We start from the raw sequence: 24,152 nt of genomic DNA, 5'->3' as shown, positions 1-24,152 counted from the left end.
TCTTAGGAGGAGGGAAAGATGGGAGTTCCCTTCCTTAGGAGATGTCTGCGCCTGTTGACATTCTGACATTATTTTCAGCTGAAGAACTGCTAAGTCCTGGATTGCTGCACTGACTGTCAGATCCAAGAAGCTTCGTATTTCAGTAACTATTTTATTATCTATCTATTGGAAGAAAGACTGGGAACTCCCTTTGGAAAGAACATGTATGGGCAAATTATTTTTCAAAGCAGATTTGTTGCTTAGAGAGGATCTGTTTCTGGAAAAGTTTTAGAGCTGTAACTGAAGTCTCTTTCAGTGTAACTAATACCCATTTAGCTGTCGGTGTGCAGCCTGTAGCTTGCTACACGTATTTGTAAGATGCAGCCGTACGACCTTGCTTTCTGCCTCAGGACTTGTTAGCTTCAAACTGAACTTAATGCTTGGGAAAAACTAACCTAGGGTAACTTGGGCTGGACATAGTCATATTATATTGATCAAAAATCAAAAGGACAAGTGATGTACTATTACATTACAGCGAAACAAAATTATTTTATATTCCAGACAAATGCAACCTATGAATGTGTACTATGATTTAGAGATCATCCAAGGAATGCCAGAAAGTTCTCACTTATCTGGAGGTATATGTAAGCCAGGATCCATGTTTTCACACAGGTTTTGTATATAACTTATTGGAAGAATCAATCTAGAGCTATGGAATTATCCTGGTTTAATTTCATGTATCACAGCTATAAAAACAATGTATTACTAGTTATCACATTTAAAAAATGCGGATAGAAGTGGCGAATCAGAAAAGCATCTTTAGTTCTACCTTATAAAGCTGTTAGGATGGTGATAGCTACAAAGTTTAATAGCTAACAGAAGGTATATCTCTGTGATGAGTGGTAAATGATCATAGTTTACATAATTCACGCACTCGGATGCTTGTTTAATGTGTAATCGAGAATGTAAATAATATGTTCATGAGAACTGAGTTTTGAAATCTGCCCAGTGGCGTACCATTTTAGTGCAATGCTGCTTACGCAGCTCAGGGACGTCCAGGCTGATAGGAAGTACCGGACAAAAGACCGCTGGCCCCCTCTGTGACCACCTGTCAGTGGTTCTAGGTGTTGGACAAGAGACAGGCACCCGTCCCAAGCACTATTTGAAACTTGATAATGAGGTGGATGTGCTTTGAATGATGAAAATATAAATAAGTTTATCTAGAGGGCTCTAGAACAGATTTCTTAATCAACTAACTCATTTTTATTATTTTATTTTGACTACAAGTCAACCTTTGCAAGTCTAGCCTTCCCAAAGAAAGTGTTGATATTATTTACAGAAAAATATTATTTAGATGCACTGAGCAAGACCATGGAGAATGTCATGCAAAATCCTAGAAGCAGCCCAACCTCAGCGGCCCTTCAATCTGGTCTCCAGCCTTCCATCCTGTATCTCTGTATTATTACAGCATACAGATCTGACTCGTGCAATTAGTAGATGCCATCTGTTTTGGCATCACTTTTCTATTTTTAATATGTAATCCACCTCTTTTTAAAACATCTTTTGCAGAAAATCTGTGAAGTTTGAACAAGCAGCTTTCCCAAAATGTACCGAATATCTCAGCTGATGTCAACACCCGTGGCAAGTAAATGTGGGCGAATTGCTATACGCAATTATCTTCTGAATGATTAGACTTCTTTTAGCAATTTCCTTGCTTTGATTTTGCTGATACTCATACCATTAACCATCTGTCAGTAGCTTGTGCTTCTTAAATGCCAGTGTTCACTTTGGCAATGATTTTGACTTCATTTCTTTCCTTGAGAGAAACTTGGTATTTTTCCTTTTAGTAGAAAAAAAAAATCACCATTTTTTTTTTAGATGCCTGTGTATGAATGTGAAAGGAGATTGTTTATCAGCTACTATTAAGATGCAAAACTGTTTGTCTATAAAAAATACTAAATGATTTTGATAGCTAGTTGCAGAAAATAAGGGAGTAACTTGTTAAAAACGGTAGTGGTTTCAAGTTTCTTCCTTCCTCTTGTCATTTTCTCCCCAATCCTGCTTCTAACCCTCCCTCACACACCTACTATTTTCTCCATATAAGTCAACCAGCCCAAGCTGAACGTCTGAATTCCTTTCTTCACTTAGATATTAATTGTCAGTAATGGAATCAAGTTTCACTAAGCCTGTCTAGTAGAAGTATGCATACCATTTCTGTATAATATAAAATTCTGCTTCAGAGTTTAGAATATTAATTATAGCTTTCCCCAATTAAAATCTGTTGTCACACTTTGGGTTAAACTGGAATGAATAGAAGAATGTTTTTTTTTCCTTAATTAAGAATACTCACAGGCTTCATACATTAGAAAATCATTTATATCAAACAAAATTTTATTTTTTTCTCCACTACTGCCTTCTGCTCATTACTTTACAATAGAAGTGCCTTAAAATGCACTAATGAGAGAAATTCTGAGCAGATGATTGAATTCCACAAATTACTGAGTAAGCTAAAATAACCTGGGCAATTGATTTTGGTTTTCTATAGCTTCACACAAGATGTTCTTTTCCTCCTTGTCATGAGTCAGTTTGATGCTAATGACTTATTATTGCCTCATCCTGCACTAAGGGACCTCGAAAGGAGTGTTGAGCAGGGGAAGAAACAGAAGACAGAAGCCCCTAGAATATTCCTGGCTTCCTGTAGAGGCCTGGTGACAAGTTGTGTTAGTGCTGATTCGCTGGGTGGCTGCGCCAGTTGGCGTCTCCGCTGAGGCTGGACATCAGCTCTCCACACCTTCCTTACCGCCTCCACTGTTTGCATCACGCGTGTGGGTGAGGGGTGATAAATGTCCAGTTCTCTCTCATTTGCTTATGCAGGTTCTTCCGGGTCCGAGAGAAAATATGCTGGAGAGCTGTCTCCCACATGCATTTTCCCAAGGTATTCCATGGGGCTTTTCACAAGAAAAATCAATCAAATTCCCTTCCTATATGCATTATTTTGTTGTATTCCTGGTTTAAAAACATTAATTTTAGGTATCATCCTGTTGAGGATGGGTGTATATTTTCAGTCTTATGCATATACAGAATGAAGACTTGCCTAACCTAATAATGGATTTTGGGGGGGGATGGGGGGGGAGGTGTGAATGTTTAGGCAAAATGTGAATTGTTTTTTGGTTTAGGGAGTGGAGAAACTACTGAATACTGATGTATGGTTACTTTTTCTTAAATTTACATTCTTTTAAATATGATTTTTTTCTGTCTCACTTTACAAGAGCAACAAGATTCTATACCAGCGCGCAAGCTGGCCAGATTTCATATTCCGCTGAAATCCATGGAGTCTACCATTTCATTCAATTTCTGCAGTGAAGTCTCTTTTCCTTTCCTCCTTCCCCTTCCATCCCCTGTATCTCTGTCTGGCTTTCATTCCCTGGGCAGGCACCAGTTGGATCATGCATTGGTATTAGAACCTGCCCATTTTGTAAATTCTAGGCTCCCTGCCTCTATCAACAAACCAGCCGAGAATGAACAAACAGGCCATGTGGAAAGAGGACATGCTTTAGAGTCAGACAGACCAGGGTTCAAATCCTAGCTCTGCCACTTACTAGCTGTGTAAAATATCGAAGTCATTTTTGCCTTTCTGCGTGTCATTTTTTTTTTCCTGCTGCACAATGAAGACAATAATACTTAGCTTTTAGGGAGGTTTGCCAGAACTAGATAAAGAGTGAGATATGGGCCAGGCCCATAGTAATTTTTCAATACTAAATAATATCCATTTAAAATAGTATTACTAAGTTTAATGCATGTGTTAATTATGAATAGGCTTTTAAATTTAAAAATGCTTCAGAAATTCAGTAGAGCATAAGGCTGCCTTTCAATCATAGAGATGTGTGATTGTTTTTTCAAACCTAAGACACATGCAGATTTACTTAACTAAATAGGGGACTTCCCTGGTAGTGAATCAAGAAAGATAACTACACAAACATTTGTGTGGCTGACTTAGAGGGGAACTGGCAAAGGCTAAGGATAAAAAAGATCTCGTTGTCTACATGCTCACCCTAAAACACGTCTGTGTCTGGTGGCTGTGGAGTTATAATTCATCTATTACTATGAGCTCCCAACACCCCAGAAAGGCTGTTCTGCAATTTTCCATCAAGAATAGGTCAATGTCAAGGGTGTAGGTGCATTGCATGGGGAAGAAATGGTGTTTAAAACAGAAAGAAGCACTAAATGTTCTGTCGTTTGTGCTTTCACAGGTAAGAAGATGAAGCCCAGAAATTATACGTGACATTCTTACGAGTTGCAGAATAAGCGGGTAGCCAGGAATAGGAAGAGGGGTTTTCCTTCACTGAGACTAGAGATGTGGATTTTGTGTGACTGCGTGTTCTAAACAGGGACTCCAAGGACTTTCCTTCTTAATCCCGTCACGCTTTTCGCCCAGTCCCCTGACCCCTTCCCTGCTGGCAGCCATCAGTCTGAACTCTGTAACTATCCATCTCTTTCTATTTTCTTTATTCATTGACTTTGTTCTCTAAATTCCACATGTAAATGAAACCATGGCATTTGTCTTTCTCTGTCTGGCTTATTTCACTTAGCCTAATAACCTCTAGGTCCATCCATGCTGTCACAAATGGTAAGGTTTCATTCTTTTTGTGGCCAAGCAATATCCCATTGTACATATCTTTATTCCCTCTTTAGTTTTGCCTGTGAGTTCCTGGATGGTGACAGTTCCTTTGACTGCTGTGCCATAGATCCCCTGACAGGCTCCTACCTTCCCTGTCGCCGAAGTCCCAGGCTCCTCACCAATGGCTACTACATCTGGACAGAAGACAGTTTCCTCTGTGACAGAGAGGGCAACATAACCCTGAACCCATCCCAGACCAGTGTGATGTACAAGGAGAACTCAGTTAAGTACGTAGAAAATATTACACAGGAAAATCAAAAGTCCAATCCATCCACCAATTTATTCATTCATTCATTTGTTCATTCAACACGAAGCCCATTACTTCTCCAGACTGCGGAAACATGAAGGCTAACAAGGGGCAGGTAGAGTTGACATGGAAACAGAAGCGACAAAGTTGCGCAAGTGCTAGGGTAGAAGTCCGAATAGAGCGAAGTGAGGGAAAGGGAAGAAGACCGATCTTACCGAGCAACGTTAAAACAAGCTTCCTAGAGATGATGATGATTGACGTGAATCTTGAGAAAAGTAGGACGTTAATTAAAACAGAAGTGGGAAAGGAGGCTTTGGAGAGAGTCCTGAGCAACCCTGGTATTATTTGAGGAATGGCAGACAGTTTGGTAGAAATATGGCTTATGATGAAAAAGGCTGGTCGCCAAAAGACGGGGCACAGAGGCAGGGGCTAGACGGAGGGGTTACATTCCAGGCTAAGGAGTCTGGGGGCTATTTTGTAAATGAAGAGGAAACATTGAAAGGGTCAGATTTCTCTGTAGCAAGGTAACACCGATTCCAATGTAGAGGATGAACTGTTGGGACTGTGGATGTGTGTGCGCAGTCAAAATCTTTCAGAAAATGCACATAGTCACGCCACACCCACCCCCATCCACAAAGGGACCTAACTTTAGTGACTCCCTTTTGCTTAAACCTTAAATGCCAGCTTCTTCACGTGACATTTGAGGTTTTTCATTATCAGCCTTTTTACCTTTCTAGCCTCATTTCCTAGCATGATCCGATATGGGACCTACTTGTGTCTCAGTGAACAGCTCAGACCACCCTGTGCAGCTCAGAGCTCTGCTCTCTTGCAAAGGCTCCCTGGACTCTGGACTAGCAATGCCCCTCCCGTGCTCCTCCAGCTGGTGCTGGTGATGAGCAGTCACCAGGGGATTCTGTGGGAGCTCACACTCCTTGCCTGGCACAGCGACAGAGTAGAGACCATGGAGCCAGACTGCCAGGATTTGCATCTCAGCTATGACCTCAGACAAGTTACTCAACCTCTTTGTGCCTCAGTTTCTCAATTTGAAAAATGGGGTAACAATGGTACCAATCTCACAAGGCCATTCTGAGGATAATGTGAGTTACTATATGTCAATCACTTAGAAAGACACCTGGCACAGAACAAGCTCTATGACAGCATTAGCTATGTCCGCATTGTTATTGTCTTTCCCCCATACTAAACTGTTTGTGCCCAAGGTTTTGTCATTTGTCTCGGTATCCTTGACATTGGTCCAAGCACCTGGCACACACAGAAACTTAAGAACCTTCTGTGGAATTAGTAGAGGGAACAAACAACATGAGCTTCACTGTGCTCTGTTCATCAAATCACTTTCACTAGATTGTCTGTTTTGAACCTGAGGTGACCGCTGTTCATTATCCACCATGCGACTTTCATTCTTCTCCAGGGTATTTAGAAAGAAAAAGAGAATCCGCCGTTCTTTTGCTTCTCTCTTCAACCTCAGAGCCTCTAAATCTTGGCTGCATGGAAGTATCTTTGGTGATGTCGCCTCTTCCCCAGCTGAGGACGTCTGGTTGGAGGGAGTCAGCCAGCTGGACATGCACCATTGCAACGAAAATGGTGAGTTTGAATCTATTTTTCCACAGTGAGGTATTTCCAAATGGGCAGTAGCAACATTTAGTCCCAGACCAACATAAAATCCAGAGATGATAATCGTTCTGATGGAGAGGATGGGCCACATTGTAAACACTCATCTGAAGTTCTCTCCACAGCACTTATCTGATCCAAATACGTGTGTGTCCCTGTCCTGCAAAACAGCCTGAAATTTAAATGCGTAAATTATTAAGTCAATAAAACCTGGAAAATATTTGCACATCTGCGAGGTAGCTTTTCTGTATGGGATATGGATGGAGAAAGGATCTTGGAATCAGAATTCAAGTCCTAGTTTGGGCACATTGTGATAGTTACTAAACTGTGCTTAATCTCAATTTCCTCATTTTTAAAACAAGCTATGTATGCATAGTATGATAATATATTTATACGTTACAACATATATCAGTATATATGATACTAATATAGGAAATACCCTGTTAAAATATATGCTACATGTTAGATATCTCATATATGTACATTATATAATACATATTGTATAATATTATATGTAAATTTTTATGTATATATAATATACAGGTATATAAAACATAGTAATGGAAACTCAAAGCATATTTTAATATTAAATGGGACAATAAATATCAGGGATAGTTCAATATTTGGGCCTCAATAAGTTATAGTTGTAATTATTTTTTTTACTAGGAGGGAAACAGTGAATATTTACTATGCACCTTCCATCTGCCAGGCACTGCACTAGGTCTGGGGGTACAGGGTGAATAGCAAAAACATAACCTTTGTTTCTAGTTTACTGGGTCAGGGGTGGGGTTTGGGCCTCTGTTAAATAATTGCAGAAACAGATACAAAACAATAATTGTGCTAAGTGCCATGAAGAAAAGTTACATAATGTAATGGGAGATTCACAACGACATGGGACACATATTATTCTACACCCATTTCACAGAAGGGAAAACTAAGGCAGATTAGATGCTTTTCATGGGGCCTCACACCTAGTAAGTAGCACAGGCTGGATTCAAACCCTGGAGTCTTGAGTGCATGCTCACTATGCGACCTCCAGGAAAGACTCTTTAGGCAAAATTTCTCAGGCAGGTAAGCAGAAGAGCATGGCATCACCGAAGAAGAGAATATAAAGAACTGTCTATAGTTGGCCACAAAAAAAGATGAGATGTTGCCATTTGGGACAACATGGATGGATCTTGAGTTCCGTGACAAGTGAAATGTCAGAGGGAAAGGCCTTGTGATTTCACTCATACGTGGAATATAAAACAGAAAGTGACCAATGAGGAAATAAAACAAACATACAAACAAACCATCTCATAGATATAGACATCAGGATGGCGGTTACCAGAGGGGAAGGAGGGAGGGGGAGGATGAGGAGGGTAAAGGGGGTCAAAATACACGGTGACAAGAGGAGACCGGATTCAGGTGGTGAGCACACAATGGCGTATACAGGTGTTGTGTTATAAAGTTGTACACCTCAAATTTACATAATCTCATTAACCAATACTACCCCCATACATTTAATGAAAATAAAAATAGAATTCAGTTTTCAGCCCCATGAAGCTATTTAAAAAAAAGCAATAACAGCCAATGGCGTACAGCTTAATAAAGAGGTTAGTTCAAAAGGCAGAGACAAATGTATTTAAAAAGTAAATAAATTAATTAAAAAATTAAAAAAAAAAACTCAAAAAAAAAAAAAAAAAGAGGTTAGTTCAAGTGTTCTGTAGCCTTAAAGAAGTCTCTGGTAAATAAGTTATGTATGGAACCTTCCATCAGAAGGCCACATAGAGCTGGCTCATCTTACTGACCATCGGCATCCCTGACAGGTTGGCACAAATATGTATGGAAATGAAGAGCACTCATTACTTTTTAATTGAGTTATAATTCACACACCATAAAATTTACCATTTTAACTTGTAGAATTGGGTGACTTTTTAAAATGTTATTTCCAAGGCGCGTTATACCATCATGACCGCTTTCTAATTCTAGAACATTTTCATGATGACAAGAGAAACCGCACAGGCATCATCGGTCACTCCCTATCCCCGCGTGCCCCTCCCAGCCCCTGGCAATCTTAGTCTACTTCCTGTCTCTATGATTCACCTGGGTTGGACTCTCGCACCTTTTCAAGCTGCATCTTCCTCTCCTGAGTAGCTCTGCTGCAGAAGTGGCTGCTTATGCCAACCGGTCTCATGCCTTTGAAAGTTCACATCCCTTGGTTCCAGGATGGCTTTCTGCTGCACAGAGGGCGAGCTGCGTCTCAGTTCTCAAGCAGTGTTTCCCAGGGTTGAGGCTGGGACGGCCCCTGCCTCTAGAACCCAGGGGTGACGAACACAGTCTCACGGTGAGAGAGCAGCCGGACTCCGCTTCCCATCCCTGCGCGATGCTCCCAGAACCAAGGAGGAGGGCTCAGGCTGGAGCCTCGTAGCTCTAAGACTCTTGAACTCTGTCTTTTGTTTTAACAAAGTTCTTTTAGCAAAGGACAAGCTCAGAGTTTCTGCTAAAACAGTATCAGGTACAAATTAAATAAGGTCTCAAGTTCATTGTGCTTATTTTTACATTTATTTTCTCTTTAGGACATTTAAAGGCTTGACAGAAAGTTTCCTTTAAAGAAAAAGGTGAACATGGGACAATTAGAGGAAAAGAGTAAATGGCTAAGGGTAAGCAGGCTCCAGGATACAACAAAAATCGGGGAAATGATGCTTGGACGACTCGAGTCTGGGACTGTCTGTTCTAAAGGCAGAATTTCATAGATATGGAAATTTGCATCTAGTTTTCCCATAGTTGCCTCTTGAAAATAAATATGTCCAAACAATTTTAAAGCAATTGGACCGCAGCAGAGCTGCACATGCATGAGGTATCTTGTTAAAATTTTCACGGTTTCCAAATATCTTCTAAATATAACAAATCAAACCGCCCCCTCCAAAATCAGTCATTAGTCAACCCGCCTGCACACAAGACTTTGAAACCTCTCGTCTCGGCTGTCAGCTGTAATCAAGCCTTCCCCAGACTTCTTTTCCGGATTTACCCAAGGCCTCGTGACTTTGATCAGCAATTTATTTTCCTCTGGAAATGTTGCCTAGTTAGAAGACTCAAGAATTCAAAATCGTTTTTGCTGTTTTCTCTCTGGGCAATGGATGCAATCAAAACTTACTTCCCCCCCGATTTTCTCTTCCTTTTTCAGGCTCAAAAGAAGGTTTTCGCTGTTGCCTATTCTGTTTGTCCTCAGTTCGCCCCTATCACAGCTGTGTCACGACACCTTCCCTTGTTAGCGGCAATTCATTCTCTAGCCAGCTCCCTAAACCCCAAATCTGCAATTGGGGATGCAGCCCAAGAGCCCCGGGAGTCACGCTGCAAATGGACAGAGGACTCACGTGGGAAAGACTGGGCGGGATTTCCTGCTCTATTTCTGCGCGTCCTGAGAAAGGCAAGGTGGCCCCAGGCATGTCACCTCAGCTTGAGGCCTGCGATGTTCTCTAGAGCAAATGGATGCCTCTCCCATGAATTCTTTGATGGGAACTTCTATATGAGGCTTTGAATTTCCTTCTATAGCCAACAGGGATGCCCGCTTTACATGCAAGGGTGTAGAAATGTGCTCAGGAGAATTAGAGTCCTTTCCAAAATAGAAGTAAAGTACACTAAGTCAACCGGGAGGAACAGGAGGAAACTAATACCTTCAAATCTAAGACAAAAGAGCTAACTGTTGAAATGTTTCATGCATTATGATCCTTTTGTTTTTAACATAGGGTGGAGGAAGAAAATTAAATGTCAGTTGGGAAAAGTATAAATTGGGGGCAAAACATGCCTTTTCAGAGATGAAAAATCCTTCATCATTTTTTTAATGTTGAGGGGTTTTTTTGTGTGTGGTTTCCCTCTTAAATGTCATCCCTTCTTTTAGAAAAGTCTGTGAAGTAGTCCAGGATCCCACAAAGGATACAGTTTTTTATTTCACCCACTCACAGTGGCGAAGCTCTCAGTGCAGCAGGGCAGCCTTGGGCAACAGTGCAGGGCTATTTAAATTGTCCTCGCAGCCTCGTCCCCCTCTCTGCAGGTCACAGCGAAGTGCCTCTCAGGAACCCGTAACCAGCTATGTAGTTCCCAGTTCTTTCTCATTCCCATTTTAACTTGACCATATAGCCTCCTCTTTTTTTTTTTTTTAACAGCTTTACAGAGGTATGAGCGATATATGAAGAACTGTACATATTTAATGTGTACGCTCGGCACTTGCTGAATTTAGACAGAGGCAAACACGATACTGTCACCGCAATCATGGTCATGGGCGCCCGACCCTCCAGAGTCTCCCTGTGTCCCTCTGTGGTGCGTTTGCTTGGGTTTCTTTGTTTTTTGTAGTAAGAACATTTAAGTATTGATTTTCTTTGATTTCTTTTTTTATATATTTTATTATTTGTTTTTAGACAGAGGGGAAGGGAGGGAGAAAGAGAGGGAGAGAAACATCCATGTGTGGTTGCCTCTCGCGTGTCCCCTACCGGGGACCTGGCCCACAACCCAGGCAGGTGCCCTGACTGGGAATCAAAATGGCGACCCTTTGGTGTGCAGGCCAGCGCTCGATCCACTGGTCCACAGCAGCCAGGGCTGTAGTAAGAACATTTACCATAATATCTACCTTGTGGACAAATTTTGAAGTGTTTAAAACACTGTATCTTGGCTATTGTAAATAGTGCTGCAGTGACCAACGTCCAGGACCTTCTGTGCCATGTCGTGTGGTCATTACTGGATGGTCTACACTGTTCCGTCTCTGCGGCTTTTTTCTCTATGGTGACCAGCAGGGAGGCTTCTGAGTCAAGTGGCCCCAAGCTGTGGGAGGAGCACTGGGAGAGACCTGCAAGGTTGGCAGGAATTCCAAAAGCACCAGCTCACTGGCTCGGTATCCAGGCTGGGTAGGAGGGCTGGGCCATAAGTCAAGTCAGCCCACCAGCCAGGACCAGGAGTCCACTCCACTTGCTTGAAGCCTTAAGCTCAGGTCAGCTTATAATCTGCCCTCCAAAGGCAGAGAGCAGGGTGCTTTGACAAGACCAAGGGCGATCAGGAAGATACAGAACATGCAGGAGAATAGGGTGTCCTCCCCTTATGCACTAATAGAGCTGCCAGAAGAGCTATACTGGTGCATTAGGATGTTTTCATTTATTATTAAGGGTGGAGAAGGCCGCTGGCACAGTTAGGTCTGCTCTCCCTATAGCAGGGTTTTGCCACTTTGGCTTCACTGACATTTTGGGCAGAACAGTTCTTTGTTGTGAGGCCTGTCCTGTGCATTACAGGCTGTTTGGCAACCTTCCTGGGCTGTATTCACTATGTGCCGGTACCACCCCCTGCCCCCGCCCTGCCAAGCTGCAATAACCAAACATGTCTCCAGACATTGCCACATGCCCCCTGAGGGGAGAAAGGGCCCCATTAGGAAGCCCTGCTGTGTGAGAACCCCAAGCACCCCTTGGAGTTCATAGTCACGTCCAGCTCCCCAAAAGTGGCTGGGATCTCGCAGGTGTCTCACTGCAGAGTGTGCATCTCAACACACACAGCGCCTCCTGTTCCACCCAGACTCCAGGTGGCCCTCAGAAGCCATCTCAGCTCCCGAGTGTGACGCCCGAGGCCCTTTAGGACTTGGCCCCTGCTTAGCAGTCCAGCCGGAATCATCTCCCAGGACAGAGGACATTCACCGCTCCCGTTGGCCCACGTGGGAGAACGTGCTCTTCTGGGAACCCACCCCTTCCTCCGACAGGCCGATGTGTTTCCTCCCCCCACCCCCGGCCCTCTTCTTTCACCCCCTTCCCTCGCTTCTCCCCTCTCCTCCCGCACCCCTTCCTGCTGTCTCTCTGGAAAAACTGCTGCTCAACTTTCAAGGCCTCTTCTGTGGCGCCTCCCTGGATTCCCCAGACAGACAGGCAGGGAGGCTCAGACCCTCTTTCCCAGAGTCGCACTGCATGCGTCCACTGGCCTTCACCGTAGCGATGACCTCGTTGCACCCTCCCTGGGGGCTTGTATGTCTATCCCTCTCCATGCTGAATGGAGCACAACAGTGTCCCTTTGACGACCCGCTCCCAGTCCCTTACAATGCACTGCGTCCTGTTATACCGTAACTCTGCACTGAACCAAGGATCCGACCTGCCTGCCCCACGCCCACAGAGCTTTGCCTCTTGTCCCCTTGCTCCCTGCAATCTCCTCCCACTGGAGTCTCCTCTGGGGATGTCACTCCGGGGCAGCCTCAGTCTTTCCTCTCCCGTTATTACCTTAATCACTTGACCCACTTCCCATGACAGCAATCAAAGCCTTTCTGACTCTCCATGATTTTCTTTCAGAACCACCTGGATTTCTGTCACACATCAAAACCACATCATTTACATTAAGATGCACAGAAGTTGCCTAGGGTGCCCGCCCCCCTCGGAGACGGCCATCACTTCACTGCCTGCGGCAAACGTTCCAAACTCCTCCGCCCAAAGTGTGCGCCTTCTGCGACCTGCCCTCGGTCTAGCTCGCCAGCTTCGTGTCCCACCGGGCGCCTCTGGGTCACTCGGTATCTTTGTTCTAACTGCACTGGCCCAGCTTCCTTCACCGAGCCCTCCTGTCCCTGGCTTCTGCGGGTCTCAGAACTGAAGATCCTTTTCCTCTCCAGCCGTCCAGGGCGATGACAGATGGCGATGCCGTCTCCGCTAGAGACCCGTGTCCCACGCCACTCCAAGGGCGCTGCTATCGCTACGATCGCTAGCGGCAGTGCCGTGAGTCGCTGCACACTCTCACACACATGTGCACACATGCGCACATGGAACCCTTCTGCTTTTCCAGGGGGGGACTGCGACTGTTCTCCGGCAGATGACTGGGAGCCGGAGAAGCCGAAAGCGGAGCCTGTGGAAGCCTCCTCTGCAGGCCATGGCACACCTGCGACGCCCAGAAAAAGCTCCCGCAGCTCGTCCCTGCAGTCCCAGCTGACGGCTTCTGAACATCTCCAAGGGAACGTTTTGGATCATTCGAGTGAGCTGTTTTAAAAATATCTTTGCCACACCCAAACAATTGCTCCTTCCATGGCCCGAGAATGATGTCGAGATTACTAATATGCACTTAGAAACATCGGTCTGTGTCAGGGAGGCTTGGGGTGCAGCCAGCGCCCATGTGATGAATTCACAGAGGAGGTGACTGCTTTTGAGGTGTCACCTTAGAGGCATCAGAAGGACCAGATATGCAGTGTTTTATTTGTTTTTTAAAAACCCCGAAGACATTTGGCAAAATGTTAAGCTTTGCCAAACCTGGGTGGTGCGTACACAGGTGTCTGTTACGTATCTTCTTACTTAGCTGTGTATTTGACATTGTCCACATGAAGAAAAAAAATATATCCTTTAATGCTATGTCCCTGACAAGGAAAAGTCAAAAGATTTAAAGTTATTGAGATTTCCTGTCAGGAGTCGATCTGACCTAGATTCAGCAAGCATTCCCTGCATCTCCAGTTGGCTAATACCGGCTTCATCACGTGTGCACCCAGGGTTGCACTGAGTCTCTGCCATCACCTTGCAAAGGTTCAAAGCCTTGGTCCCCACTTGTTAGCTGTGCCTCAGAAACAATTCGCCGTATCCGCTAACACTTAGCATTTTCCTCTGTAAATGGAGATAATCAGAGTTCCTACCTCACAGTGATGAAAATAATTTGGGTAAAGCACTTAGCATCATGTGTCATGTATACTAAATACAAAAAATGTAAAGCTATGATTACCTAAAATTGAGGTTAAATGGAAAAATATCTTCCCTTTTTTTACACTTACAAAATCACAAAATCATCAATATTCACTCCACTGACCATCTCTTCTTCTCCCAAAGGCCAATATGCCCTGCTTCATATTGGTCCCAGGACAGCTACCAAAAATAGATCTTAAAAAGGGGTTTCTAGTTTCCTGTACAGGTGCTGGGATGAAAGGGGAGCAGCTTTTACTGTTTAGACAGTTTCCAGGTGATCAACACCTGCCAAAGGTCCATAGCCACCTCCTCCAGGGAGCCCACCCTGCGCTTCCGGGGAGGGCGTGTTAAGTGACCCCTCTTTGTGCCACCCGGCTCCCCACGCTCCCTACTCTCATGCCCATTTCCTGCACTGCTGCTGCATGTTTACCTCTGTGTCTCACCCACCGGGCTGGGAGCTCCTCGAGGATGGGCGCTATGTCCTAGTCATCTTGGATTCCACTCTGCCTGCCTTATGCCGGGCTCAGAGTGGGACCTCCATGACTGGGGCGGCCATTGAAGTGTGCTACCTCTGTTTTAATGATAAGAACTCAAGTTCGGACAGGTCAATGAGCCCGTGCACACGTTCTTTGCTCTGTCTGGAATGTGTCTCCCACCTGCTATAGCTGAGGCCCCACCCCCTTCTTTAAGGTGTAAATCAAACAAGATCACCTCTGTGGGGCTTTCTTGTCCCCCTCTGGCTGGCAGAGGTGGTGTTTTGCTTCCCTGGGATTCCCTAGGGCTCTGCATCTATCTCCATCGGAACTATTTTCCTCATCCTTGCCCGGCTATGAAGGCTTGGGTGGACAAGGTCTCCATCCAATTGCATTTTACCTCCTCACATGTGGGTTTGGAGCGTGCAGTCTGTTCCAGGTGACGCTTCCCGTGCTAAGGGTATTGGCACACACGGCATCGTCTGTCAGTCAGGGGTTTTTGAGTTCCAGCAGGTGGAAACCCAACTCAAAGTGCATTATCGGTAACAGAATTTATTGCTTCATAGTAATGACAATTCCAGGCACAGATTTCAGGTGTCTGTCAGTCTCCACTCTCATTGTCTCTTCTCTCTGGTGTCAGCTTTCGTCTGTGGTGGCCCTCCGTGGCTTCGTGCCTACAACTCCCCAGGCCCCTTTCCGCCAGACAAAGAGGACAGCCTTCTGGAGTTAAGTCATGAGTCCCAGTTCCGCTGGTTCTGGAACGATCACATTTATGTGACAAAACCAATCACTGTCAATAAGCATGCAGCACTCCAAATGGCTTGGAGTGGACCAAATGCTGGGCGAGAACTCAGTCTCTCACCTCAGCCAGGAACAAAGAGGAGAGAGGTGATTCCCAAGGGGATTATGGGTCCTGCCACCAAAGAACAGCAAAGAGATGCCAGCTTTTCTTAGTGAGCCTGCAGTCTAGTGGGAAAATACAGAGAAATAAAACAGTGATTTCAACTCATTGTGAAAAGAGAACCAGTGGGGACATGCATGAGCCATGTGTCTTGGCCAAGGGCCAAGGGAGGAGTTGAAGGAATCAAGGATGGCTTCCTGAAGTAGGTCACACTCCGGCCAAGCCAAAACAGGTACTAAGTAAATGGCTACTGAAGGAATGAATCAATGGACACCTTGTCCAAAATCACATAACTCATATCTTTGTAGAACTTGAATTTAAACCCGCTCATCCATTAATATTCAAGTCTAGTGATCTTTGCAGTTTGTCAAGCTAGACTTGTTTCTGTGAGAAAACGTTTTCCAAATCTCACATGACATGAAGGAGGCTAAGAATAGAAACACACTTCAGGAAGATGATTGAGTGTTCGGTTGAACCCACAATAACCTATTAAATGCACAGCGTGCATGAAATAGTGTGCATTTGCCGTGACGTCATTCACGGCTGCTATATTTTGCATTGCCATCTCCAGAGTTTCACCCACAGGATGGACTAAGTGCGCCTGATGTGCTGACTCAGTCTTCCTTCAGAGCATCAATAACAAAAATAAATGCATTCATGGCACAAAGTCATTCCAAGTTTTAAACAACTGTTGAAAAATTGGGCTTTTGAAACATTGGTAAAGATAGGTTCGGGTCTGTCTAGGTGGTAACCCTCAAGCCAGCTCTAATTTCTTTTACGTGATTAGGCTAACACTCGGCTTCGATTGGTTTAACTCGTGCTTATCACGGCTGGAGAATTTGCAGTCAGCTCCACGGTGGCTCCGCAGCAATACTTTACTGATAACAAAGGGTTCTGTGAGGCCAAAGAGCTCATGATGTATATTTCTCTTTTGCCAGTTAGAGACTCTCAGGACGCAAAGTTGCAATTCTCTTTCCCTACTCCATTTCAAGCAAGACATTATGTTCTGGCTAGATGGAGTTTTTAAATCTTGGCTCTGGCCCCTCATAGCTGTGTGACCTTGGACAAATTTCATCATTCCTCTCGGTCTTGGTCTTTTCATTTTCAGAACTTATGATAATGGCTCCTACCTTCTAGGTGTGTTGTGTTGATTAAATGGACGGATGTAGGAAAGCTCTGTGAGTTACAAGGCTCTCTACCAATTCAGGCAACCTCCCCCTCCTCCTCCTCATCATCGTTATCCTTAGATTCCTGATATTAGCATACTTTCTACAAATCCTTTCCCCAGCATTAAAGTAAAAGGCAAGCCCCAAACTGTTTATGTAGCACACTCATTTACTTTTTTTAATGGTAGGAAAAATCTAATCCTTTGCAGTATTTTTCTAGCATTTGATAATATTGCCTTGTCACTTCTGACAAGTTGTTTGGGATGACATACATCTTAAAACTTTTTGTGGTATGTAGAAGGGAAGTTTTAGTATGATTTTGCTGTTCCGACATTATTTAATCACCAATAATGTCTAATCCATTTATTTCTACTTTTCTCATTAGAAACCAGTTTGTTGGGAGAGGTCTCTTTTCCGACAATTCTGCTTGCTGCATGCTTGATCATTTCTGCATGTGCAAGGTAATTCGGGTTTTATTTTCATGCGGTAGTGTTTCATAATTAATGAAGCTGTAATTGATTGATGATTTACTTTCCTTATTCCACAAAGCATTTTGAGGCATCTCTGTGGTTAAGATTTGCTCATTTGTCTATGTGCCCCTTTGTCTGTTACCTCCCACCTCTCATCCTTTTACAAAGCCTGCACAAGTTTGTGCATCTAGCTAGGACCTGGAGTTCACTGTGTGTCATCCTTTGTTTAAATCCTCAGTGACTCTCTGTTCCAGATATAGACTAAGTATCTCTGCCTGGAGTTCGAGAGCACTTAAAGTTCCCACTAGGGGACTCGGAGTCCACCTTTTCCATTATATTTTCGTATCCTAAAATAAAGTAGCTGTTCCAGAGCTGCCTACTCAGCATCTCAGAGCACATATCATGCTCTCGCTTGATCATGACCACATTTGTTCTACCCTCTGTCAAGCATGTCCCTCCTGCCCTTTTCTTGCTCAAGTCTCCAGGCCAGTGATCACGTCCCTTCTGTGCTAAGGCCACTTGTGCCTCAGGGCCTTTGCACGTGCTCTTTGCTCTGCGGCCTAGTAGTCTTCTCCAGAAAGCCTCACGGTGTACGTCCTTCCTGCTTTTCTGGAATCTGTTCCAATGTCACATCGTCAGAGAGCCTTCCCTTGATAACCCTGTACAATAGCACAACGCCTCACTTTACCTCTCTCTAGAGCACGTACTATATGTTCGTTTGTATAAATGTTAACGGTCTATTTCTCCCCATAAGAATGCGAACTCCCTGAGAGCTGAGACACTGTATGTTACCTTCACTACTGTAGCCACAGTGCCAGGGCCTTGTCAGGATGTGTTGAATCAGTGAAACAAGAAGGAACGGTACCGTTCTGGGGTCTTCACAAGTGCTCCTTGCTCTCAGTCCCCGCCTCTTGAGGGGCAAATACCTTATGTCTCTTAGGGGAGTTGTGTTTTCCAATACAAAGTCCTGAATCCCATCCCTGGAGGTACTAATTTAGATCTAGTGAGAATCGGTATTTTAGTATGAGCTTCCCAGATAATTAAGAGGTTTGAGAAGTATTTGTAGATCACCATGGGACCAAAAATGAAAACGGGGGAGATCCTGTAGTTAAAATTCTACCTCATATGCCACTTTGGAGGATCCTATGTGCTTTAGCATGATAGAGCCACAGCGAGAGAGCATAGCAAGGAAGCATGTTCGGCTTTATTTAACTTGGCATTTCCTAACCTGAGTTGATCACGGGACCCTTTCCTTTATTTCGAAGGACTCAGTCAATGTAATATCCTTCTTAGGTTAATTTCTGTATTCCCCCTTAAGAGGGGAACTTAACTCCCTCTCCCCTGAGTGTGAGCTGCCTTTAGAAACTCGCTTCCAAAGAGTAGAATATGGAAAGAGGGGAAAAAGGTAGCTTTACAGCCAAGAAACCTGACAAACACGGCCTCAGATGGTCAAGGTCAAATCAGTGGAGGTTAGTTGTGTTGACAGCACATACTCTTGATACGATGTGATAAGAATGGCACCTCACCTCTGTGGTTCCAAACCCCAGTCTAAGTTCAAGAAAAACCCAAAGTGAGGGACATTCTATATGTGATTTGGCAAGTAGTCCTCAAGACTGGCAAGTCATCAAAGCCAAGGAGAGTGTGAGAAATTGTCACAGCCCAAAGGATCCCTAAGGAGACATGATGACGAACTGTACCGGGGTGTCCTGGATGGGATCTGGGAACATGGATATATTAGGGAGAACCATGAAGTCCAAATGAGGTGTGGGATAAATGAACAGCAAAGCACCATTCTTGGTTCCTTAACTACGACAAATGTGCCCTGTATTTTAAGATGCTAATAATAGGACAAGCTGGATGAGGGGTATAGGAGAACCCTCTGTACTATTTTTTGCTACTTCTCTGTATACCTAAAGTTACTGTAATGTAAGATGGTTATTTAAGTAAATAATTGGTTAAAAAAAAGAACTATTCATGTGGGCAACAGCACAGATGGACTTCATAGTATTATGTAAGTGAAATATGACAGACACATGAGTTTGTATGTTTGCATATACATACAAAATTCAAGAGAAAGCAAATGAATCCGTTATTGTAGATGCAAGAATGGTGACTAATTAGGGCGCCTAGAGTGGAATGGGACCACAAAGGGAACCGTACAGGGTGCTGGGAATAGTCTATATCTTGATTTGTGTAGCAGTTACAGGGCTTCAGGTAAAAAAAAAAAAACCCTAAAACCAACATAGGTGCTTTATATGCTTTAGTGTGCCTTTCTGAAAGTGTAATTTCAATGCATAATTTAAAATTAAATTAAATAACTTAAAGCGAAAACTCTCAATTTAAAAATGCATCTAAAGAGGTGTCTAAATGGATACTCATCAGATTTGCATAATGGTTGCTTCAGGGTGGTGGGATTTATGATGTTTTCCTTTCCCTTTTTGTGTTTATTTGTAATCTTTCAATAATTCATAGTTTGAACACAAAAACAAGAAAAACGTTATTATTTAAAAAAATAAATCCACTCTGTGATACAGTCGCTCATCCGATTGGCAAACCCCCCAATGCTTAACACACTTTTGGGGCAGTAGGCACACAGATTTTCTCTTTTGTTTTTTTTTTTCCTAGAGGTTTTATACTTTTGTGGTTTATATTTCAGCCTGTGACTCATTTGGAGTTGAATTTTGTGTTAAGGAGTGACTTACACATGCCTTTTCATTCTTTGTCCCTGAATATACAATTGTTTCAATACCATTTGTTGAAAAGACTCCTTTCTCCACTGAATTGCTTTTGCAACTTTGTTAAAAATCACTTAACTGTCTCTGATGGGCCTTTCTCTGGCCTCTCTCTCCTTTTCCTTTGGTCTGTATTCCTATCATTTTGTCAAGACCACACTGTCTTTATTACTGTAGTTTTATACAATAGTATTGATGAATCTTAACATCACATGTCTATAGTTAGTTAGTTTAAAAGAACATCTCATGTGCTGGCAATGCCTTAATGAGGCTGCTAACCCTGAGCTCTCTTGTTGCAGATGGTTCCTGGGAGGGATGTTAGCCAGCGTCTTCACCTGCTCCTGCCTGATAACTGTTGCTTGTAAGTAACCGTTTCCCAAACGACTACTTGGATTCCTGTGTTTCAAGCCAATTTTGGTCATTTTCATATATTTTCTCTTTCTCATCCAAGATGTTGTCAAGTTACTGTTTCTCAGCATTGCCAGCTTCTTCAAAGCCACCCCCTGTGCTAGGTGAGTGTCGCCTGTGTTGTCATCATCTAGACAAAGATGACCGTGATCCGAACTCTGAGACTTTGTGCTGAGTAATGATGACAACAGCTACATCCAGGAAAGGCCCAGCTCGTTTGTCCTGGAACAGGCTTTCTGTTACCACTGAAACCCAATACTGTTATCATCCTGTGTCTAAATTCCTCAGTCAAAATAGAGAGAATTCATTTTTAAGGCAGCGGGACTTGGGAAGTAATGTGAATTTTAAATTTTTAAATAGTATTAAAGGTCTTTTATAGACTCATAGCACTGCATTTTAACAATACCTCATATTAGGAGGACTTGTTCCTATAGTTTCCCAAATAACCGGCAAACTGCCCACGAAATGATCTGTTACGAATGGCGGAGCCTCCGCTGTCTCTCAGGCACTTAGCAGTCCCCCTGCAGGCTGACTGCAACGCTTTAGCGTATTTCAAAGGGTGACTGGGGTCTGGGTGAGAGGCTCCCAGAATTTCAAGCAGCCCGCAGAGCACCGACCGCTGCAAGATGGATTGTGTTAATTACCTTCCCTTCAACATGGCAACCAGAGGCTGACCCCCAGAGCTGGGAGACTGAGGTGTGTAATTCAGAACAGCTGCAAGCCTTAGCTTTTGCACCGTGTTGCTCTGTTTAGGAAATCTTTGTTAATTCTGAAATCACAGTGACGCCGAAGGAAGATTTGTTTTGTTTAGGACTCCAGCTGATATTGATTTACTGACACTTTGAGTGATGTGTCCCTTAGTTTCCTAGCATTCCAGGTTTCTGGGCACAGGCATTACTGTGGCTAAGTTTTGCTTAATCTGATAGTTAGGAAATTGGGTCCTGAGGCCACCTGAGAGCGAAATCCTTATTCTTTAGCCCTTGTAAATGAATGACATTTGTTCAAAGCTCTTCTAAGTGAGGCGCCCCCTCCCCGGGACGGCGGGTCGCTCTCCACCTCACATGCCATTAACTACAGGCCTGCATGTGTGTTCAGCTTTATGGGCAAGGATGTTGCCCTAGTCAGGACTGGCGTAACCGATAGTGTCTGAACAAAAGGTTCTCACCCAAAGAGTGATGTTGTAACCCAGCTTTCAGATATGAAAACATAATTGTTTGTCAGATGGTGTGAATTGTATACGTCCATTCTCTGTGGGTTGGAAGAACATTAACCTGGATGCACAATTAATCTGGAAGACAAGTATCATGGGGTTAGGAAGCTCTGCAATGAGGGTAGAGCTTCTCAGAATGTGCCATGGCGGCCAACTCTCTGGAATCAACTGGGGAGCTTGTTTAAAGAGCAGATTTATGTCTCTGATCCCAAACTCCTGGGGTGTCTCCATTTTCAACAGCCTCTCCAGGTAATTCTTTGTATGTGAACTATGAAAATCTTGGAAAGATGCTTGGTAAAACCCTAAAGTGGCCTCACTTAACCCACTAAATCTTTGTTGGGGACTTCCATGCTGTGTGGTACTAGATACCCAGTTCTGCTCAGCAGATGTTTATGGTCTCTACCAAGGGTCAGATACTGTCGCTAGGTGACAAGGTTGCATGCCAAGACCTCGAGAATTCAGAGTCCAATGACAAGAACATGGAAGGGGCACAGTGAAGTTGTCTTTTAACTATGGAATACGGGAGGGGCAAGCATAAAGTTAGCCCAGAGGCTATGGAGACAGGGCAGGGGGACGGTTTCCAGGCTAGGAGTGGTGGGGAGTGTGGGCAGGGAAGGCTTCTGGGAAGAGCCAGCACCCAACCTGGTGCTCTGAGGGCACCGCTGGCTATTCTGAGCTCCTTATTTGTTCTCTCCTGAAAGTAATTAGGTCAGGACCACGATGCCATCTCCTTCAGAACCACTCTCACCTACAGCCTCGTTTCTGGAGTGAGATCGCTTCTGTGATCATTTGTGTGCATATGAACCTGTTCTCTTGTTCCCTCTCCATTTTTACCTATTCCCTGCCCACCACATATGCACATACTCTTGCATTTCAGACCTATGAAAACAAGGACTTTTGACGTCCTTTTTGTATCCATCTCAATGCCTTGAAAATAGTGCACATGCCATAAATATTCATTAAATTGAATGTACTCACTGCATCATTTCTTATTATAGCCATGGGCTCTGTGCCTATATAGCAGAGACTTTGCAACCCTCTCCCTCACATAGAAACTAATGAGCCAGAGACACGGTAATGACCATCAAGAGTCAAGAATGACTCATAATGGTCTCTTTCAACCATTAAGGATGAGGATCGGAGGGGGCAGGGCACAGACTCTGAATCCAGTTCCACAGACTTTGATGGAGGAGCCCTCTCACACCTGCCCTGCAGTCTGCATACCTTGCTAGGTGCCCGCCCTTTAGCACTTTATGCTTCTCAAGTCACATCCCTTTTCATCCCACAATGCAATTCTCATTCAACCATCTTCTTTGTTCAAACTTAAAGTCTGTGGGTTTGGGACTGTCTTCATGGCTCACCATTAACCAGAGTGTCCCTTTCAAATGAAGGTCATCACAAGTATCCCACGTGGCAGTGATGTGTTAGCATCAGCAGTCTCTGCATTTTGCAAATTTATGGTTTTAGGGTAACAAAACAGCTAACATATGTTCTCTCTGTGCTTACGTGCAGGAAGTATGTTTACAAAGTTGGTGAACAAATGAATGAACTGTAGGGTGTGAAAACATGGGGAAAACCCACTTGCCACCCTATAGGATTTCTGCGGTAGAGGAGGTGGAGAGAGAGAAAGCAATATGAAAGGCTACCGAACTAAGTCCCAGGCTGAAACTGGGGGCAAAACCTCTGTAGCCTGTCTGAGGAAAGGGACAGAACTGAGACCTGCTAAGGCAAGGACAAAAAACACCAAGTTGCTTGGAGTTGAAGCTCCACTTCCCTCGTTATGATTATTCAAGATAGTTTGTCGGTGTGTGTGCACACGTGCGTGTGTGTGCGGTGATTAGCATAGCGCCGCATTTCCTGTGCATGTAGATGAATTATGCATTTCCTTTCTCCTTTTTCTGATCTAGGTTTGCCAAAATTTGACAACCATTCAGTAGAGCCTCTGATGAATGTCTTCAATCTGAATATCCGGAAATGGTCCGATTCGCCGTCTGCTTGGAATCAACTGCTTTTATTGGAAGGGAGCGAGCACTGGATACTTGAGAAGCTCCATTTTAATTTGGTTATGTGATAATTTTAAAAATCCCAGTTTTGCCCTCACGATATGTTCATGAACATAGCATCAATTCATCTTCCCCTTGCAGACACGAGCAGGGGAAAGGGAAACGTGGCAGAACGTACCACGCAGGAAGATATTGTCCTATTATTCCCTAAGGCCAGGGTGCTCACACATGGCCTTTCATTAGAGAACTTTAGGGGAAGCTTGTAACAGTGCAGATTCCTGGACCTGCCTGCGTGGACAAGCCTTTGCTCAACTGCAATAGCTGAATAAGGAAAGCAAGCTTCTATAACCAATACCAATGTGAAAGTAAATAAATGCGGTTTATACTTAAAATATAACATAGAAAAACTCATTCTTTTTCCTGAAGGAGCGGCTCAATATTTGGTATTGATGGGAGATAATGGTTGATGGAAAATGGGCAGGACAGAGCCATTTTTGGGAAGGTATATTCTTCTTTTGAACCATTTTCTTTATGACATTTTCAACCTTCTTGGGACTCCTGTGTACCTTTCAATAAAACTGCAGTTAAGATTTAACGCAGAAAA

At 43.8% G+C, this 24,152-nt stretch overlaps 1 protein-coding gene across 1 annotated transcript; it reads left to right on the top strand.

The window, feature by feature from the left end:
• The first annotated feature begins 5 nt into the window (after positions 1 to 5).
• TMEM71 (transmembrane protein 71) lies at positions 6 to 23,575 on the top strand. Its single transcript, XM_054590099.1, has 10 exons — positions 6 to 142; positions 1,549 to 1,624; positions 2,854 to 2,914; positions 4,672 to 4,884; positions 6,388 to 6,503; positions 13,308 to 13,493; positions 17,111 to 17,186; positions 20,227 to 20,288; positions 20,379 to 20,439; positions 23,453 to 23,575. Exons 2-10 carry the CDS (start codon positions 1,585 to 1,587, stop codon positions 23,466 to 23,468), a joined length of 831 nt encoding a protein of 276 aa, XP_054446074.1. The 5' UTR covers positions 6 to 142; positions 1,549 to 1,584; the 3' UTR covers positions 23,469 to 23,575.
• Positions 23,576 to 24,152: the final 577 nt, after the last annotated feature.

This window comes from Pteronotus mesoamericanus, unplaced genomic scaffold, assembly GCF_021234165.1.
Source record: "Pteronotus mesoamericanus isolate MK-2021 breed Mesoamerican mustached bat unplaced genomic scaffold, CSHL_Meso_final scaffold_174, whole genome shotgun sequence".
NCBI lineage: Eukaryota > Metazoa > Chordata > Mammalia > Chiroptera > Mormoopidae > Pteronotus > Pteronotus mesoamericanus.
The sequence above is the reverse complement of the archived record's forward strand: the minus strand, read 5'-3'. Positions and strand labels throughout refer to the sequence as shown.

What these genes read in the sequence shown, in the direction of transcription:
- TMEM71 (XM_054590099.1), top strand. Translation starts at nt 1,585, where the DNA reads ATGTACCGAATATCTCAGCTGATGTCAACACCCGTGGCAA. An exon ending in GATGTCAACACCCGTGGCAA is followed by an intron (nt 1,625 to 2,853) that starts GTAAATGTGGGC and finishes TTGCTTATGCAG; the next exon opens with GTTCTTCCGGGTCCGAGAGA. An exon ending in GCACCATTGCAACGAAAATG is followed by an intron (nt 6,504 to 13,307) that starts GTGAGTTTGAAT and finishes CTGCTTTTCCAG; the next exon opens with GGGGGGACTGCGACTGTTCT.